Raw genomic sequence first — 20,578 nt, forward strand, 5'->3', positions numbered from 1 at the left:
TCATATGATGTTTGAGAATTTATTATGAACTGTGGAAGTGCCTTTCCCAGAAAGTTTCCTTCCTTATAAGAAAATGTGGTCTCAAAGGCCCAATACATCAACATTTCTGTTGCTAGCTTCTGTTTTTGTTCATGTATTTTTGCAAATAGAAACTGCTGTGCCTACAGAAAAGGACTTCTGGTGTAAACCCAGTGGGTAAACTGAAGTTCTCGATGAATTCCTCCGTAGACTGCAAAGAGGAAAATACGTTCTGCAAGTTCATGAGGAGCTGAACAGGTGTCAGGAGAAATGAGGACACCCTCAGGAGCTGGGAGAGTGAGAACTCCCAAGGAACATGCAGAGGTGTATTTTTCAGCTCTTCTTTACAGCAGCTCTTTTCTCCCCTTTTCTAGGTAGCATTTTTCATTCTTTTTCACTGTGGCGAAGGAGGAAGGCAGAAAGGGAAGGTAGTTGTATGCTCCATGCTCTGAGGTCTCTTCTTATCTACCCATCACAGTGGTCACAGGATATTGATAAGTCTTGGCCATTCTTGCACCCCCCTTTGCTAGGGACAATAGATTTAGTCCCTGGGCAAGGTAGCTAGTATGAGCACTTCATTGCAACCTCGTCCTCCCTTTTCAGCTAGGATTTCCTCTGATGTTAAGGGACTAGGCCTGCTGCCAGCTTTCTGTAGTGAAAGGGATCTTTTCCATATGGTGAATTTAACAACTGCTGTGTGGGTTTTTTCACCTCCTACAAAGCATCCATGATGGTTGGCTTTAAGAAATTTAAGCTGCAGCAATAACAACTTCTGCAGTTTTCAGTGTGATTAGTGAACCTGAAAGCAGAGAATCCAGGTAGCTGCTCTGTACTGCTGGGCAGTTCCATGATAAGCAGTTGATGTACAAGGATCTTCTTTTGGGCATTTACACATGGCATTTGCAGTCCTCATTTAGGTCTACAGCACATGGTTGCTGCTGGCACAAGGTGAGTTCCACATGGGAACAGCCCCACCTGCTTGTTTCCCTCTGACTTTGTAGATACATCTTCCACAGTTAAGCTTGTCAAGGTGTCTGTGACTTTTCAAGCGGATACATGTATGCATCCACTGGAGTATAAAATATGGTTTCCCTGTGTGGAAAGCTATACCTATCTATGCCAGCCCAAGAAAGAACAGATACGTACAGAAAAAAGCCAGCTGATGATTTGACCTTCATTTCTTCCAAACATGACTGCTGAAAACACGGAGAAGGTTCTGCCTTTCACTTTCCCTCACTACAGAGATTACAAACGTTGTTCTGAATTCCAAATATAAATGTTAAAAAAATTAATACAGTACATAACTCGAACCCATCACAGTGACTGCTATGTCAAAATGTAAATAGTGTGTACAGCACACAACATCCCACAGACCTCTAAACGCTCACCAAAAGTAAAAGTCATAACAATGCCTGCAATAATATTCAAATTATCCCTAACATGCCTACTGAGAAAAACAGGCTATACCTGTTCTCACAGTAAAAATGTGATACCTATAAATCTTCTATATCTTAAAAAAAAATTTCCAACCTATATCCCTTTTACATTTCAAAGAAGAATCATAGGAAAGATTTTTACAGATACATTGGTCAATTCCTCCCAGTAACCAGATTATAGAAGGTCTACTGTTAGTGCAGACAGAAGGGTAAAAGTTTACAAACAATACAAATGTTTTTCATTGTACTAGTTGTCTTGATTCATATCTGCATAGATAAGTATAATGTAATATAACATTCCTAAGAACTTCAAGACATTTTTAATCATTTTTTAGACAATGCTGCAGATAAGTCAGTTATCAGCCTGGAATACAATGATCTGCTCTTCTCACTCACACTCTGGCATGGCTATTCCTGACAGGTGTTCCTAGGACATTCTGAACAAAATTGTTGAACAAAAATATATCTTTAACAGTTTCAGCCTTGAGAAGCTGCTCTCTGCTGACTAACTGTCAGAAGGACTGTCAGCAACATTCCACGTGCAGCAGAACAAACATTAGGAAGACAAGATGTTTCAGCTTAGTTTTGGGGTCCTAAAGTACTGACTGTTTCTGGCAGAAGAGGTTTCTCAATCCAACACGTCACGACACCAATATCTGAGTTACAGAATCAGTGTCACAGCTGACAATCTGGTATCCTATATAAATTCCTTAGAATCATACAGCAGCTCAAACTCATTCATGCTCAGAAAGGAGATCAAAAATTTACTTCTAGGACATCAGTATACAAATACAGCAATACTGAAAAATACTCAGTACGGCATCTTCCAAGATCCCAGTTCTTCATTTTTCAAATTTCTCAGATATTTTCTGGTTTGTGATGGACTTCTGTCAGCCCTGTGGTGAATGACATTTCCCAAGCAATCTATTTTTCTTCTTTAAATATCATTCCAAAGGCCTTTATCAGCAGTGCTGTAACCTCCCCTGCCTGCGCTCAGACACAAACAATCTATGTATTGAAATTTTTTAAATGAATTTGCTTACTTTTGGGTACCAATTATGGGTTTGGGAAGGTGCTGAAAGACTCTCTGGTAGTTGTGCCCACCACCATCACCACAATAATTGATAGATAAGTGTTTTACCACTTTCAGACATTTGTCTCCTCAAGTTTTTTTCCCCAGTGCAAATGCTGAAGAGGCTCCAGGGTGATATGAAGCCCTAAAATCTTTGACTAGCTACAAGGTATTGTAAATACACAGACCTGCTTATGGGAGTGGAAGAATAGACATCTGTGTAAGTAGCTGATTAACCAACTCAAACGAGCAGGCTTAGCTATGATAAGCAAAAGTTTTGGATGAGGGCCAGCTTGTAGGCTTTTTCTGAAGAAAAAAGTGCTACCGGCAATATACCTGATTCCTCTGCAATCACCAAAAATGATTCTCCAGACTTTCAATTCCACTGTGCATACAGCTCCTGGTTTTACTGGCACGTATAGATTTATTGCCATGACAAGTATTCACAGTTCCCAGCCCAGATAACAACTACGTTGTAACTGTCAAATAAGTGAATATTAAATATCAGTTCTCTTGCAAGGTTCTGTAGTCCTTTTTCAGCCAGTTTCTACTGATTATTATAGCTTACAGACTTGCGTAAGTGATATTTTGCCCTTCATATTCTTTGTTCCTGATCATATCACAAGGTGAAGTCTACTTGCCCAAATTCATATTTCTTAAGTCTCCTGTTTCTTGAATATATGATAAAATACCATTTTGTCTAGGAGTACACCAATACAGTGTACAGTCAAGTAACTCCTCAATAAATAGAATATGAAAGCTAGACATATTACGACATCAGTGTTAGATCTCTTGTCCAGCTATCTAAAGCACTTCAAATATCACATGTCCAAGCAAACAAATCCTCAGGGAGCATCCACGCAACAAAAACTTTAGGGAAAAAATTACCCATTCTTGCCCTTTCCTAAATCCTATTCCTGAGCAGAATATCCCCCTGTTTAGTGTTGGTCAGCTGTCCCTGCTGTGTACCTCCAGGGTCATCTTGCCTGTTTGCTGTAGGGCAAAGGAAGAAAACAGGAAGGCCCTGACACTGAGCAAGCACTGCTCAGCATGAGTTGAAACACTTGTGGGTTACCAACAGTGTTTTGGTCACAAATCTACAATACAGTGCCACACTGCCTGCCATGAAGAAAGGTAGTTCCATGCAAACCAGGCCTGGTACATCAACAAAAGAGGAACTCTTCACCAGGAAGGGAGAAAAAATGGGTCTTTTGTGGGCTATGTCTGCTTGAGTCTTTGGAAAATCTCTCATGGCCATTTCAAAAAACTCAAAGTAGACCTTAGGGGAAGTCTTCCTTGTGCTCATTATGACATTGAGGTAATATTTGTATTACATGGTGGCAGCTTTTATTGATCTTGCCCCAGGTAATCCCCCTACAGCAGGGAGGAGTGAGAACAGGCTACCTGACTACTTGAGGTTGCAGAAGACATTTATCTCAAACAAGTGCTAATTAATATTCAATCAGAAAAGTTTGATTATCAGTATTTTTCCTTCACTTTTTTTCTTGAGCTTCAGATTAATATATCATGTGACAAATAACTTGCTATCTTTTGGGAGGGAGATGCAAAATTTACCAATAAGGGATCAGCTTTCCACTAATTCAGAAGGGATATTTTCCTATTATATTTAGGACTGTGAAGTTAGTAACATCACTGTTCTGACTCTACTCAGTGCCAAGTTCTCAGCCTCTAGCACCAAATTAAAAAAAAAAATCAATTTTTATCTGATTATTAATTTCAGACAATGATAAATCCTATAGTGTCAGATACTCTATGTGGTTCTCAAAATAGAGAAAAATAGAAATATTTCATAGACACATCAAAAAAACTCAGTTAACCATGTAAGGAAGATGCTTGGATACAACAAAGGCAGGCCAATATACATAAGTAAACACAATATCTGGGAAAGAAAAAAGAGATGACAAACAGAAAAAGACCTATTTTCTTTTCACTTTCACAGCTCTCTGACTGAAAGGATGTTTTCTGGGCATACAGGAGATCAGTGGACACTTTTTCATGCTACCTACTTTGAAAATTTAACTATGAACAATGATGAATAAAACAATATGTTTTAAGTGGTATCAAACAAGTTGCTGAAGTAATAGCTCAATGAGAGGACTGAAGTAACAGAAGGAAAACAAACCCATCTTCAACTGCAAACCTTAAACAGAGAAGCACCTAATGTATTATAAAGTATATACATTTATTGGGCCTGTGCTGCGAGTAACACCTAATTACTTAGTTTCTGTTGTTATGGTTTTCTGGAAAAAGAAACAACAGTAATAGTGATATTGAATTAACTTTAGGGGGAAAAGAAAAAAAAAAAAAAAAAAAGAAAAGTTGAAACAGCAAAGATTTTGATGATATTTCTAAAAGAAGCCTTCAAAATCCAGATCATTTTCCCTTCTTTCTCCACTGCTTTGACCATTAAAATATTTAATTAACACGCCAGTAGTATACAAGAAACTTTTTGCTGTGGGCAGATTTTGCTCAGATCCGCTCAAATTCAGGGTCAAAGAAGAGAATACTGGGAAAGGCTGCAGACAGAGGGGACTCAAGAAGGAATCAGGCGCCTGCCAAAGGATAGCAGACAGCGTGTTTGTACAATCGGGGCGCTAATTCCTGATCTATAGAGGCAAGTCACAGCTACCTGATATTTTCCATCGAGTTCTGCCAGGTGGTTCTCTTTTGCAAAATCCCTTGCAAATTTTACTTTAAATCCTAGACCTTATTAGGGGAACTGGAACTGAGTAGCTTCTTTTGCATTACAGATTGCTTCTTCCTAAAGGCACGTAATATGATGCAGTTTCAACACTGGCTCCCAATGAGGTAACTATTTTGCTTATATCTTTCTAACTTGTACAGAAAATTCGACTTTAAATTGCTTGCATTACAGAGCAGAAGTGATTATGTAACAATTTTGGTTCATCTTCAATATTTCCTGTAGCAAGGTAAGTTTCTTTAGTTACTAGTGTCCTCATCTGCACTTAGCTTTTACCTGAGTCGAAAGTGTCATTCTCTGTTTGTTAATCAAGCTCACCCAGGCAGAAACTTCTTTTAGTTTTAATAAAATTTAAAAAAATAAAAAAATAAAAAAAAAACCAACCCAAATGACATCAAGTTTAAAAAGCCTTTTTAGAGGAGAGAACAGGATTTAGAATAATAATAATAATAATAACTGCAAGCTCTAATTATTCAGAGTATTTCAAAATAAGCACCAAGAGATTTCTACTCGGCAAACAAAAATCTGTTTAAAGTTAGCAACAAATTTACCATTACAGTTATAGCAGTTCTTAGTTGAGTTCATTGGCACATTTTAACAATCTCCATGAGGAAAGGAAAGGTGCAGTGCTGGGTGTTGTGTTCCCTGCCCACACTTCAATATCAGCTCCACGAAATCCACAGCAGCAGCCACAGCAAACAGGAACTTAATGCACAATAATCCACATCCAAAGGGAAGATCAAAAGATGTCCACCCCGGGAACTACAGAGGAGTGGAACTTTCTTCACATCACACATGCAGAGCTAGGTCTTCTAAAATTAGGATTTCCTTTTGAAATGGTTGCTAGCACTTTCACTCATGGAGGAGAAGAATTTAGTGAAAAGCACAAAGTTCCATGAGAGAATTTTGGTGAAGACTGCAATAGGAGACCATTCCCACAGCAGTCTGCCCACCTGCAATATCCAGGACTTAGACAAAGGGTGTTAAAGTCAGAGAATTACAGCATTATCCTCTGGTTCACATTTTCACTATCACAAAGCCCAGCCATGGTAAATAAAGTGATGTGAACCTGAGCAAAGCAGCACACAGCCCACGTATAATTAAGTAGGACATACTATACATGCAGCGTTTAACTTCTACTGTCAATAAAATGTGTTTAAGCACTCTTATTTCAACTTCAGGAAGAAGAAAAAAATCTGACTACTTATATGCCATGATGTACTCAGGAATGTTCTCTTATTTTGTTCGTAGCTTAACGACAGAGGTAATAATTTAAAGACAGAAGAGACCCAGGCTGTGGGATTTCAAGCTTTACCATTTGAGATGATGATTGAGGTGAATTTTACTTTTCACCTTGCTGTTCTTTTCAGTAGAACTGGAGCTAGCTGGCATCACTGCTCACAACTTTCATTATTACCTTCTAGACAGATATTCCCCATAGCCAAGAAGGCTCTAATAACCCCTCTCCCTGTAGCAAAGTTAACTTCAAGTCAGTGTTGTTTCTTTCCTCCTAAAGCAGGCAATTACTTATCTTTCATGTTTGGATTAACAATGAAAAGAATAAAGACTGCTTTCACAATCAAATTCAATTCACAATGAAAATGAATACTATAGGTTTCATCTTTAAATATGATCTTAAATACAAACTTATTCACAGAAGCGCTTGATAAGCATCCATACTGGGATCAGCTCTTTCCTTATTACATACCTGAACATAAACATCAGCCTAACTGAAAGCAATTGTCCTCTGTTTGTGGAAAAAAGATTTCACAGCATTTGCTGTCATAAAAATTATTTGGATGAGTTTTTTTGTTTTGTTTTGTATGTTTTGTTTATTTTTTAATAACAATCATCTGTAGAGAAATTGGCCTTCTGTTTACTAAACATTAAATAGATGAGCTTTTACAGATCCACAAATGGCGGTTTTTAAATATACTTCACGATTGAGTGGTACTTACTTGTTCTGGAAAGTCACTCTTCAGTTCAGTAATACTTTTACACCAATATGCTGCTGTTTTCTCACTGATCAGTTCAATGTTTAGAAAAGAGCCTTGGCCTGGGCCATAGATGGGACCCGAAGTAACTCCACGCACAATCCTCGGAGAAACGTTGGTCACAATATCCTGGAAAACAGCGAGGCCTGATGAGAAGTCAGAGTCACAGGTCCGGTCCTCAGCAAACCCGTACATCAGACTTCACATACAAAGTGATATGATTAAAAGAGATCAAAATTACAAAATTGAAACAGAAGTGGTTCAAATTAAGATCAATGCTGCAATCTACAATATTTCTGAAGGTAAACACGAGGTTAGCAAACAATTTTGAAATATACAGTAAACACGCAAAATGTTGACTTGTTTAGTAGGCTTAATTAAGCTACAATGTCACCATATCTATATTTACAAAGGACTGTAAATTCGGATATTACTTAAACCTAAAGAGAAACATATATGGTAAAACATTCTTTTTGCCAATTTCCAATTAAAAAATAATTTTGACTAAAGGTCATTTATTTACAAATGTATTGGAATTATTTGTTTAAGTATCCCTCCTCACCATCTTGTCATTTTTAGTGAGATAACATGAACCTCCATTAGTATATAGCAATTAAGGTCAATTTACATATTTTAATTAAGAACCATCCCATATAAAACAATTACGGTAATAGGCATACTAACTGGATTTCATAACATTTGGACGTTTTTCCAACTAGATAGACAGGAAACCTTAATTAGCATTAATTAGCACTGATCTGCATATGTTTGATAAGGCATACCCTTGCCACAAAAGATTATTTATTCCTAAATCTGCCAAATGCTACAGTTACAGAGGATAAAGGGACTTTTCTTCACACTGTATGTAAATTTGGGATAATCTTCATTTGTTTATAAAGTTGAATTACTTATTATACAGTAAATATGCATTAATATTTTACAGTGATAGTTAATTACATGTCCATTTACATATATAGAAATCATTCAAAGTAATCTCCCTAGTTCATCTAATTTTATGGCCTAAAAAAAAATCTGAAACCTGGGGATCACAATAATTCCTAATTTTCCTATTAAAACATTTTCCCTTATTCACAAAAGCTTCACACCTCTCTCTCAACAGTTAAGATATATTTTCAGGAAGAAAAAATCTGGAACGTTTTCAGAGTTGATGCAAACCCAAAACAAACTGCAAAGTACACTCCTCTCGTTCCCAAAACAGCTTACACAAATTGCAGCTTATGCAGAAGAACCATTTATATCAGTTTGCAGAGGAAATTGCTATTTGACTCCATCCCAGAAAGCTATTCCTACATATAGGCCAGTGCTATCGCACCATCCAGCATGGCAAAACAAGTGAAGCTGATAACCAGACTCCTGCGAGCACAGCACATGCTAATCTCCAGCAAGTGGATGTTACTCTGACCGTGCTTCAAGTTGCCTGGAGCTTCATTCTCCCTTTCTTCTCACTCTGGATGAGTCAGAAGCTTTGCAACCAAGGAAGCACTAAGTCCATGCCACCAACCCATCCTCTGGGTAAGTGGATGGGACACAATTCCCACCCTGTGGCAGACTTGTGGCTGTGTGTGCCAGGCAATGCTTGGAGCCCTCTATGGAAGTATGGTTGTTATCTTAACATATGCATGTTTTGTTCTCCTCCCACTCTCTCGTTTCAGTAAAGGTAAGAATTCAAAGTTTGACATATTACAGCTTTGAAAAAAATGCTTGTGGGACAGTCACAAAGCCTCATTCTGCTTCCATACAAAAACACTCTGAAGTTCCTGCATCTGCCTTGGGTTTCCAGGCAATCTCTTCTAAGAACAGAGACCCTTGTTGAGACCTTGCAACTGTTGTTGAATCCCTATGGCTTCAACTTGCTTCTTCCTGCAGTCATTGCCAACATCTGAGGACCAATTTATCTCTGCATGACTCCATGAAGCTGAATCAGGTAATGCACAGACTTTGCAAACTGTCTCAAAAGCAGCCACCCTTCACATTAATGACCACAAGAGATGCGCAGAGACACATGAAACAGTAAACACACACGCTTTTTTTTTGCCTAGATTTCCTTACTCTCTTGAATTTTCTTTGAGATTCTGTGAGATCCCCGTTGGTGCTCAGAGCCCTTTCCCTGCTGTCCCCTGCCAGCTCACAGCTGCTTTTTCAATCAGCAGCTCCCACTGCCTCCCCACCGCCTCAGTCTCACAGGACCCCTCTTCTGTGCCCTGCACCACTTTGTTATCTTTCCTGACCAAGCTGCTTCTGCTTCCAAAAATCCTTCTTGGCTTTGAAATCCAAACATTACCACCTGACTCTTTTGTCTTGGTTCCTCCCGAGAGGAATGGGCTGTCCTTTTTCAAGATCCCATTACTCATTTGCCTCTCCTAGCTCAGAGTGAGCAGGATGGAGAGAGTTTGTAATGACTGACACGCTGGCACATCTCCTGGCTCTTGTTAGCACATGACAGCCCCAGACACAAGGAGACTCACAGTTCAAGGAAACAAAATGGAATTTATAACTTATGTGATGATTCAAGGAATCTGTCTATGTACATACAGAATGAAATCACACAAGTGACAGAAAATTGCCTCTTTGAGATAAGTGTGAAATACCCATACAAAACTTGCCTTACAGTTGTCTTCAGTCTCCTGCCACAGCTATGAGAGTTAAGCAGGAAGATAATCAGGCGAGGCATCTAACTAAGTTTGTTTTGCTAAGGCCATGTTAGATGGACACTCCTGGTGGTGGGCCAATTGTTAGGGTTTGTCCCCAAAACAGCGGGCAAGGAAGCTGCAGTAACCACTGTGCTCCAGCTCACCAGAATTGGAACATGAAGTCTTTGGTTGTTCTGTTTGAATTCTGATTTTCTCTGTTTGTAGAAATGGGGTGAACAAATGCTGGTGCTGATCATTGCTCTTCTGAAACTTCAGGAAAAAGCAGAATTTTTCCCCAGTTATGCACACAACCCTTTCACTCGATAAGTGAATAGAAACTACCACAGAACTGATGCAAGAAACTTGAGAGAAAACACTCTGGCATATGAACCTACAAACTTTTTTGACTTTAAGAACAGCAGGCTGCTAAAGAGATGACCCCACTGATAAATTGGTCTGGACACAGGTAACAGTATATGTCTGCATATAGAAATAGCAGAATGTCCTCAAACTCCAAAATGAAGCAAATATTTCTTACCTACCTATGAGAACAGAAGCAATAAACAATCAATTGGAAACATGGCACAAAGCTTTCGTGTACCATGAAGTCTGAGGATAAAAAACTTTTAACGAAGTGCTACTGTGGGAGGACAAATCTTATCTCTGACCACACAAAAATATGAAGCTCAGGAAAAAAAAAAAAAGACTAAAAAATTAATTGGTATTGGCAAAAGTAAACAGAACAGTCCATAGAAAATTCATTCATTTCTTGGGGAAATGTTGCAAATTAATGTAGATTTCAGGATTAGGAAAATTCTACACTAGACACTAACAAAAGAAATTACTGTTGGAAAGTTAATGCAAACCAGGAGGAAACAGAGAGAACAAATAGAATCAAGGGCCAAACTGTGACTCATGAATATTTCAGTTACTGATTTTTTTCTTTTGCTTCAGAAGTTCTTTCTCTTCCCCAGTAGAGCACACTAACAACTGTACCAATTCCTCAAACATTTCTAGCTCAGGAGATCAGCACAGCCATTATGTCAAACAGATCAAAGTGCCAATATCCTTCTGATTCAGAGTCCCCTTTTCTGCTTGAGAACAATTCTCCTATTCTGATGACTTTAGATTGTGTTAATGTTCATTATACATATATTTTTGTTCCTGTTGGTTAATTAAAACACTAATAATAATCTGAGGCATTTGTCTTAATAATCCTTGAATTCTACAATCGGATCCTTGAATTACAAGCTACTTCAGTCTTAATCTGTAAGTTTTGAGACAGGATCTTTTATCTAAACCCAAACACATCTATTTTCTGTAAGCTGTATTTAAATGAAAGTGGGAATCAAGATAGAAGCCTGCATCTTACTATTCCCTCTAAAACTTGTTCTTTTTCACATTTTGTACATATTTGTAGTTAATGATTGTCACAGATTTTTGTATTGTCAAGACATAACCACGCTGTTTAAGCATGAACAGACCTTTATGTTTGGGCAGCAGTGACATTCTGAGTTTTAAGGGATACAATGGGATGCCAGGCATAGCGTTAGATCAAGCGATACACATATTTATTGTGTGTTTCTGCTAAAGTGATCAGTAGAGAAATAATTCACATTGTGAATACTAACATTGGCATCCGTAGGCGTGAAAGTTAATGACCCATAGAAATGAATCAAGCCATTCACTCCTCTCTCAGAGTTATTGTTTTGGGGGAATAAAAAAGACAGCTCTTCATTAGCAGGGTTCACACTTTTTTTCCACAATCATCTCTGATAGGAATTAAAAATAAAAGAGTTTGGAGAAAAATGTTGCTTGAAGAGATGAGTTACCGTGGAATATAAAATAAACACAGTCTCCCAAAAGGTATATCATAGCCTCATGCCAACACAATTAACGTAGGTATATTAGGCAAATATAAGAACCACAAGTGTAAAGCTATATTGTTTTTCATATCAAAGCTCTAATATGTTTCTATTAATTTGCAGATCTTGAAGCATTCTTTTGCATCCATTTTTTCCCAAAATATCGTAGCTACTTGTATTTTAACAAACACTCGATATAATAATAAAGTAGCTTTAGAGAGCACATGTATTTGTGTCATGGAAAGAAAACTAGAAATGGTACCTTAAATTGATACATCAACCAGTTGTGCAAATATTCAGTCCTAAAGTACACATGGTCAGCAGTACAAAGATCTGCAGTACAATTAAGGTTCCTGGTAAGATTTAGGGATGTTATAAATGCGTTGAAAGACACTATACCAAGTGTTAACTTTTTTTTCCCCTGGAAGGCTTCTGAGACGCAGAAGATTTTGCCTCACAGTGTTGGCCTTCAAAGTCACTGAAAGTCACAAAACAGTTCAAGTATTTTTCAACTTTAATTTATTAAAGCAGATAGGATTTAGTGACCTTTACCAATTTCTTTTCATTAATATGAGAAAAAAGATTTAATACAATGACTAGATTACTACTTTTTACAAAGTTAATTTGACCTTTCTTTCTTCCAGTGAGCAAGGACATTATGCTTGCCAAATGAAGTATCTGTCTGTACAGTCCTGGGGCTGCAACTCACTTAATGTCAATATCAGCCAGGATGCAGCCACGCTGTCCTCATCATGATCTAAATAAATACCTTGTTAAGAAAATTGCAGTTGAGTATCTTAATAAAGCATACTTCAGGTTAGTAGACAGTAAGCTGGGTTATGAATAAAAGCCCATTTGTAAATTTCTGCTTTGTTATATTCAACACACAACCTTCACTGTTGAAACAACAAAACACATTATATGAAAAATGCAGGTATTTAAGCAAATTCGAGTGGACTCCTTTTCCCCACATAATCAAAGAACTATTGAAAGAGCTGCACAGATTTCAAAACACAGTACAAGTGAAACACTTTTAAAGTTCATTTGCTAAATGCTCTTATCAGTCCCTCAACATCAAGTTTTAGTTTGCACTAATTACAGTAGAACTCAATGTACAATTTCACAAATGTAAAAATAAGGAGGAGATGGAGAGATGCCCTTTTCTGCCTAATATCACAGTCGTTACAGCATTCTGGAAATCTGGCTCACTGCTGTTTGAACACCCTCAAAGATATGAATGGCATCACATACTTATGTCCTCATAATTCCCTGCCAACACTCATTCGAGGTCTTGTGATGATTTGCCTCTTCTGTGACTCAGCTGTCTAGCCAGACTGTGTCTAGTATCACCCCTTCTGGAGTTTTAACCATCTACAAAAAGGCAAGTGAAACCTGAAGCAACAATACTACTTCACATAGCACTGTTCCTATACATCCTCTATGAGCTGTTTGCTTTCTCTCCCACATCGGAGCTGTGAGGCATGTGATGTTTCCATAGGGTTGCTTTTCTGAGGCTCGGGTTAGGGACTTGCTCTCTTGAATTTCTCCATAGCATTCTTTCAGCTGAGCTTGTCTACTCGTTTTAGCAGAAAGCTCAATCCACTGCAAGCACCTTCACAAACAAATTCCATCCATTCTATCAGGTGCAACCATTCAGATTAATGGAGCTCATTAACTTCAGCACAGACCTTACCTGATTCTGCTGGATTTTTATGATGTATTGCCAGACTGGTTCACAGAGCAGGGCAGGCAGATTCACTTATGATTACTTCCCAAGGAAGTTAGGCATGGCAGATGGCACCTCGCCATGCACAAACCATCGTGCTGTTTCGTTCTCCAGGTTATGTTGCACACACAGTGCCACCTGTTGATTTTCTAATGTTTGTATGAATTATTTTAGTTTACTTTGGACACGGAATTAGACAGAGTTTATGTTATCCAAACAAGTAAAAAACCTCAGCAAAGTCGCTTCCGCACTCTCTCCTCCTCTTCCCCTCAGAGAACATATAAAAAACAAACAAAACAGAAACTACCTTAACAGAAAAACTTATCTCAGAACATCCCACCATGCAGAAACTTCTCTAATCTCTCCACTGCCATCTATAAGCAATTTAGTGCTCTACAAATGCCTCCTTTTTTTCATCACGTTTGTGAGTGAAGTCTAAACTTAGCCTGCTCTTTCCTCTTCACTGCTTTGCTTCTCTTCATGATAGAATGATGTAAAATAATTTTACATCATTTTTACAAAAATTTTTAAGTTCTTCAATGAAAATAAGAACTGCATTAAAACCTATTATTTCCTCATCCTTCCACAATTGTTCACATCGGTGATTTAAAGCATGAGAGTGCTGATCTCTCCACTAATATAGAAAAAGATCTTGAAAAAGAGACATGCTTTAATTTAGCAATTACACTTCTTCATATTTTACTTATAAGATCAATATGCTATGGAGGGAAAAGAATACTTCAATATATTCCTATTTGCTTTTTGATGGATGTTTGTCATGTGCTTGCAACATAGGGTTAATCTAATTTGCCATTTGTTGTTGCTGGCTTTTTTTCCCTAACAATGACAGCATGCAAATACCAAAAGTCTGAAGTAGAAACAATGCTTCTAAATTTTCCTTAATATTACACTCTATTTCTATACTGAATAATCAGTTACGCAAATAATGAACAGAAAAAAAAAAAAAAAAAAAAAAAAAAAAAAGAGCATTACTTCATCATAAATGTTTTTAAAACATTAAACTATGCCATTTGTGTTTATTAAACCAATTTAACATTAGAGCTCCAGCAAGTAAGCTAGCTTTAGAAATCAATAAGTTAGCAAAGAAGACTGGAGCCCAAAAGGGAAAAAGTAATGCATCAGGATTTTGCAACAGAACTGCTGAAGCACTTACACTGCGTGGAAGACAAATGACAGCTGCTTAGAGGTTTCGTTACCATGCATTTGACATTTTTTATACTGTCTCATTAGTGCTTTAAGATATAAATGTAAGAATTCATGAGAAACTTCACAATTTACAGATGTCTAACTTAATTTCAACCTAAGCTTTTGCCTGCTCAGCACACCACCTTTCTTAGCAATGCATTTCAGACAGCATGCCATCACTACTGATAACTTATGATTAAGAAAGCAAAAACCCAACCTCTTTGGATAATCTAAACAGACCAGAGTATAAGGGAAGAGTTTACTTGTTTTGCCTTAGAACAATCTCAGGCCAATGCCATCCCCATTCTAAGTTAAGTAAGAATCATCTGCTGCCCTGGCTTAAAACAGCAGCAGTCTCCCAGTGCTTCTTTAATTCATACATGACAGTTTGGCTGGAATTCTTAATTTTATAGCCCAGAGTCCCAAAAAGTGATAAATCAGATTACAGTACAAAACAAAACAATTTAAATTATGATGAAAAGTTTTTAAAAAAAGAAAACAAAAAACAAAACCCAACAGCCACACATAACCTAAAGCAAACAAACCAAACATGGAACAGTAACTTGAGCATTTATGCCAAAGGTACTCCAGCTGAGTTATTTTACATGAAAATGTTGTTTTGAATCTTTCTATACAATTACATTTTCTTGGGTAGTTGTACAAAAAAAACCTTTTTATAATGCATATTTGTTTCACTTTAAAATTAGTATTTAACTAATATTTAAAATAAAGTTTAATACATTTCTTATTTTTGACATATTTGTTCTTCTTTTTAGACAAGAGAATGCAGAAACATTTGTACTGTAACTACAAAAGATCATTTTTAAACTGTATTACATCCTACAGTACTTTGCCTTGAAAAACAATGTCTAGATATAGCATTCAATAGAATACAAAAAAAAGCAATCTTTATCACAAGGTTAAAATTAGTCTTTGAACAAAAGATGCTTTCAAAGCAAATCCAAATTCTCATCAGCTTTATAGCAGTTTCTTTGGGAGAGACAGAGAAACGAGGGAGGAAGAGAAGAGAAAGAAAAAAAAACCTGAAGGACATCTGAAAAATTTCTTGCTAATGTGTGCACAGACTTTATCAGTTTCCTGATAAAGGTATAAGCAGTAAGACATGATTAAATTTCTGCGGTCAAACTGCACTGTGGTCAAAACTTTAGCTGTGGAAAAGATCTGCAGCTCATGAGTGAGAGTTCTATCCGTATTCACTTTCTTCTGAAACTGTTTCTTTTCGGTGTCTAAATGAGCTCATATCTTTTTTGACTAATGATAAATATTACTCTAAAACCCAATTTTTTCCTTGGTGCAAGTGTTGGGTATTTTTTTGAAGGCTTTTGTTTTACTTCAGTTAAACAGATCTTTCACAGCATAGAATTTTATTCTGGGCTGTGCTCTGCATTTCCATGAAATACAGTCACTGACAAGAAGTCAGCAGCAGATGGTCAATGCTGCTTTTGTAATTGAAGAACAAAACTCAAGAAAGCAAAAAAGTACCACATTTGGAACTATTTGAAGTAACCACAGGAATATCTCTGCAATATGGAATATTGTACTATAAAGATTGTACTGGAATCTACTAAGAAACAAGATATTTGAGAAATCATTCGTTCAGACTCTGTGAATTGAGCTTACTCATAAGCAACTCACAAATCCCATTCAAAATCAGCTGGGAAATCTGGAGGCTGGACCACCAAATATTTCTGGAAAAAAAAATTTACTATATAAATTTATATATAAATTTACTATACCTAATCAATGTTGTATGGCCAGTCCTGCATTTCAGCATAGATCTCATTTAGAATTAATGAGAAAAGAGCTCAATGCTATAGAAGCAATTATTAGCTGCCTTCATAGCCGAGTAACCAAGTCAAATGGGTGGAACTCAGGAGAGCTGGCAAAGTTAGCTTAAGGCAGAGCTATTATTTTAGCACCCATGCTGGCATTTGCTGACCAGGAACATGCTAAAATGTTGATGTGAAGCAGCCACACAGCTGTAACTTTCCTGTTTGCTCACTTTGTCCCAACCAATCAGAGACATGAATGCAAAGGTTGAGTTTTGCTGATGTAAAGTGTTTTCGCCACTTGCTGCCTGCCCGAGGTCTTTTCTGGAGACCTTATTCTCTACCCCGCATCGTTTAACTTGAGGTCACCATTAACTTACAATTACCTTCCCTCAGAAAACTTCTCTGACTTAGACTTGCAAGATGACATTCTTACGTTACCGTAATCATTATTTAATCATTCCCCCAGAGCTTAAAAACGAAAAAATAAATCCATGAAATGCCTTCTTTTTTTGGCGCCGCCAAGTAACCAGAGTTTAAATTTTATCTAACTCAATTGGTTGCGAACCATTCTCATTAACATCAATGTCATCCAGATGGCAAAAGTAGAAGTATAAGCCTTTGCAAATCCATTTCCAACAGCGAGATTCTTGAGACTATCTACAATAAAACTAAATGCTATATAACAGCAGCACAGATAATCCCTGAAATACTAGGATAGCATAACTTGAAACTATGTAAAAACTCAGTTTACTGTCCTGCAAGTTATATACTTGCTGCCAACAGGCTATTATTTGTACAGCTTGCATGAAATACCTAATAAGGTTTATCTGTATCTGTAACTCAATTTTGTTCTTTAAAATAATGATGAAGTATTTCTGGAAAATAACCCAGAGAAAATGCTTAAAAGTGATCAAATGGATTCTATTATTCAACTGCAAGCAAAGCAAAGCATTGCAATACTAATTTGAAGGGAAATTAATGGAGTAAAATGGGAACACAAGTATCTGCATAGACTTTATCTTTTGATCTGTATCCTTCCATGAAAACTACGAAGCTTCCAAGGCCCTGTGAGCAAATTTTGAAATTTAATGCATATTAATTAAAATATGTAGTAGTTTATGATGCTTATGATGCTTAACTTTAGGAATTCTAGACAAATACTAATGGCCCATGAAATGGGGAGGAAAAGGCAGTCTGAAAAATCTAAGAAACAAGACATCTAATGCTTCACAAGGAGATCTATCAGAATTAAAAATAAAATAGAGAGAATCTCAGGTAACCTCATAATTCTAACAACATTTTTGAAAGAAACAGCTAACAATGAGAAAATGCAGGTGACTATCTATATAAGAGAATATACTACAAGGAGTAACAAAGCTTCTGTCAACAACTCTGGACACCTATATCAAGCTCACTTATTACCTAATAAAATATTAACATGTCCTGATCCAATCTATGGTAAAATTTTAATTACTGTTTTCTCATAGGGAAACCATATAATCAATGTATTCATAGCTATTCCTAGGGGCTGTTTTGTAAAGCTCCGTTACTAAATTGTGAACCAGCACTAAAATATTTTCCTCCAGATTGCTTTAAGTAAATCAAGACTATTATATTCTCCTAGGAGGAGGGGAGAAAAAATAATTTCCTTTCAAGGTAGAAAAATATGATTTCTTTACTAAACGAGAAGAAAAATGTTTTACATACAATCCTATTTAAAGAGGAGTTAAAATTCTTGCACAAAGAATCAACATTGGGGAGCTATAGAATACTAAAGTTATATGAAATTTATGCTTAATACAAAATATTTTTATTCCTGGATTAAGTAATTTAGAGAAAAATCACATTATTCCCTTAAATTATCTGCTGAGGATGAATTACAAATATGAAGGTATGTCTTGAACATACATGAAGCACTCCCTTTTTCCACTAAGAATGCTTAAATACTATAAGAATTGAGTCATATCTGGCTCAAAAATTCAAGGAAATTATATCAGTTCTGTTTGGAACATTATTTAAATAACTATTATAATTATCAAAGTATCCACTCCTCAGATGGCACTAAACAATTTCAAGTTATATATAAGTACACAGGGGTGGTGGAAGGCTTTCTGCATCTAGGGGAATAATTTATTTTACATTCCAAAGAAAATCTATCCATAGAGCTTCTACTTTGGTAACACAAGCCCCTTAAATGTAAACTTTTTTTTATAACGTAGTCCTTTAATCTGTGCATATGTTCTGTTGAAGCCAACAGATCTTTTGCCTGAGAAGAGGATTGCAAGACTGAGCCATTTACTGCTCTCAGAGCCTCATTAGATGTGGATTTGGACACTTAACATAATTGTGGGGAAAAAGAAATTGTGAAAGTATTAACCAGCACTTCAATACCTTGTATGAGATTCAAAGAAAAAACTAATTCAGATCTAGTTTTAGATAGGATCTTTCAAATAGATAGTGATTTCTGCTAGAATGCTCAGCTACTTTGAAATTCATGAAATAGAACTAGCATTCTTAGTCCTCTCTATGTGCTGGCTATGAAAACGGAGGGGATACATAAGACTACGTAAACTGTTAGAATTTGTTTTTATAGACATAAATGCAGCTGAAAGAGTATCAGAATAGTTTTAAACTAAATAAATGAAACTGACAAGTTGTTTTTTCTAAATTCCTTTACTAATCAACTTGCCAGAATTCTCAACTCTTTTGCTCTGAATTGAACTATCAATCTGAGTTAGTTACATTTTTTTGAGTGACTAACAGGCTTTTTCTGACCCTCTGAATGATGTTTTGATTTGTGAGGATGCAGAATAGCTCCTGTCAGAAAGCTGAGAGTGAACTCATGGCACCACATATACAGTCCTGGAGAGGCTTTGGGAATGCAGGGGCCAGGTGGGCTGTATTCCAAAGGGCAGAGCCAGCATGCAACTTGCTTTTTCCCTATCTTGATTATTGATAATTGTATTCATGACAAATAAGTGTCATATGGAATACCTTCCCATCTTTTTTTTCCTATCACAGAGATACGGGGTTTAAAGCACAGGTCAATACAAAACCTCACTGAGGAACAGGAACACTTGCTACTGATACATACCGGATCAGACAAGCATTCTCATTCCTCCTTTCCAATGAAACAAAGTTTGCATAAGGACCAACAAGAGCTCCATGTTACATAGATTTATAATTCAGCACTATAAAAAAAATCATTGATATTTGCTGCTCAGACCAAATTTGTATTTGTATTCCCACGTACATAAGTTAAAATACACAGTACAGCCAGCAATCACATATCTTAACAAGCAAAACAACAAAGTATATAGGCAGGCATGGACTGCATGCTTCTGTTTTTGAAGGCAGTAGGAAGTTTATTTTTACATCTTCACTTAGAAACTTTCCCCTAGATGATGTACTGGCTTGTGAAGCCAGTACAGAGCAGGCCAGCACAGGCTTCTTTGCACACAGTGACGCAGCAGAAGCTTTATTCCTTGTGATATTTGAACAGTATTTTGTAAACTGCAATGCAAAATACTCAAGTGCACTACCACAAGAATGTCAACAAATGTTTCAGAAAACTCTTACAGCCAGAAACTAGAGTTACTGTGGGTGGTAAGCCAACTGGGCATTATATAAGCTCTTAATGACACACATCTTTTCAAGACGTGCCTTCATATATTTGAATTTTATTTAAACATGCATGTACTATATATACATATTTGAAAAATATTTTTCATAATTTTCAGTTTGTGTAATTTGTACTCCAATGAAACATCCATTTACTTTGCTATTCCTTCATCAAAGCATGCATATATAAATACGAATGCTGCTTGTACTGCTGTTCTTTAAACACAGAAGCCGTTTTGTTCTGTAGTAACGCAATGCATTTGGTTTGTGAAAATACATGCATAAACTTTTTATTTACAGAAACTGTATTCCATACCATGAACTCACCTAATTTTAATTATGCATCATGACCTACTTATATAGATGACAGTTTCCCCCCAACTAAATTGTGAATACTAGCACTTCGAAGCAAGTTTTCTTTTCTTTTTTTTTTTTTTTTTTAAGTGAAGATAAGTTACAACATTAAAAATAAAT

At 36.7% G+C, this 20,578-nt stretch overlaps 1 protein-coding gene across 4 annotated transcripts in view; it reads right to left on the reverse strand.

The window, feature by feature from the left end:
- DPYD (dihydropyrimidine dehydrogenase) overlaps positions 1–20,578 on the reverse strand; it is a 327,599-nt gene that overhangs the window by 118,360 nt on the left and 188,661 nt on the right. For all 4 annotated transcript variants that reach the window (XM_052666446.1, XM_052666449.1, XM_052666448.1 and 1 more), the window contains one exon: positions 7,207–7,371. In XM_052666446.1, the coding sequence (XP_052522406.1) occupies positions 7,207–7,371 (165 nt within the window). The remainder of the gene's footprint in view (positions 1–7,206; positions 7,372–20,578) is intronic.

Source organism: Tympanuchus pallidicinctus, unplaced genomic scaffold (genome assembly GCF_026119805.1).
Source record: "Tympanuchus pallidicinctus isolate F22 unplaced genomic scaffold, pur_lepc_1.0 scaffold7, whole genome shotgun sequence".
Classification (NCBI taxonomy): Eukaryota; Metazoa; Chordata; class Aves; order Galliformes; family Phasianidae; genus Tympanuchus; species Tympanuchus pallidicinctus.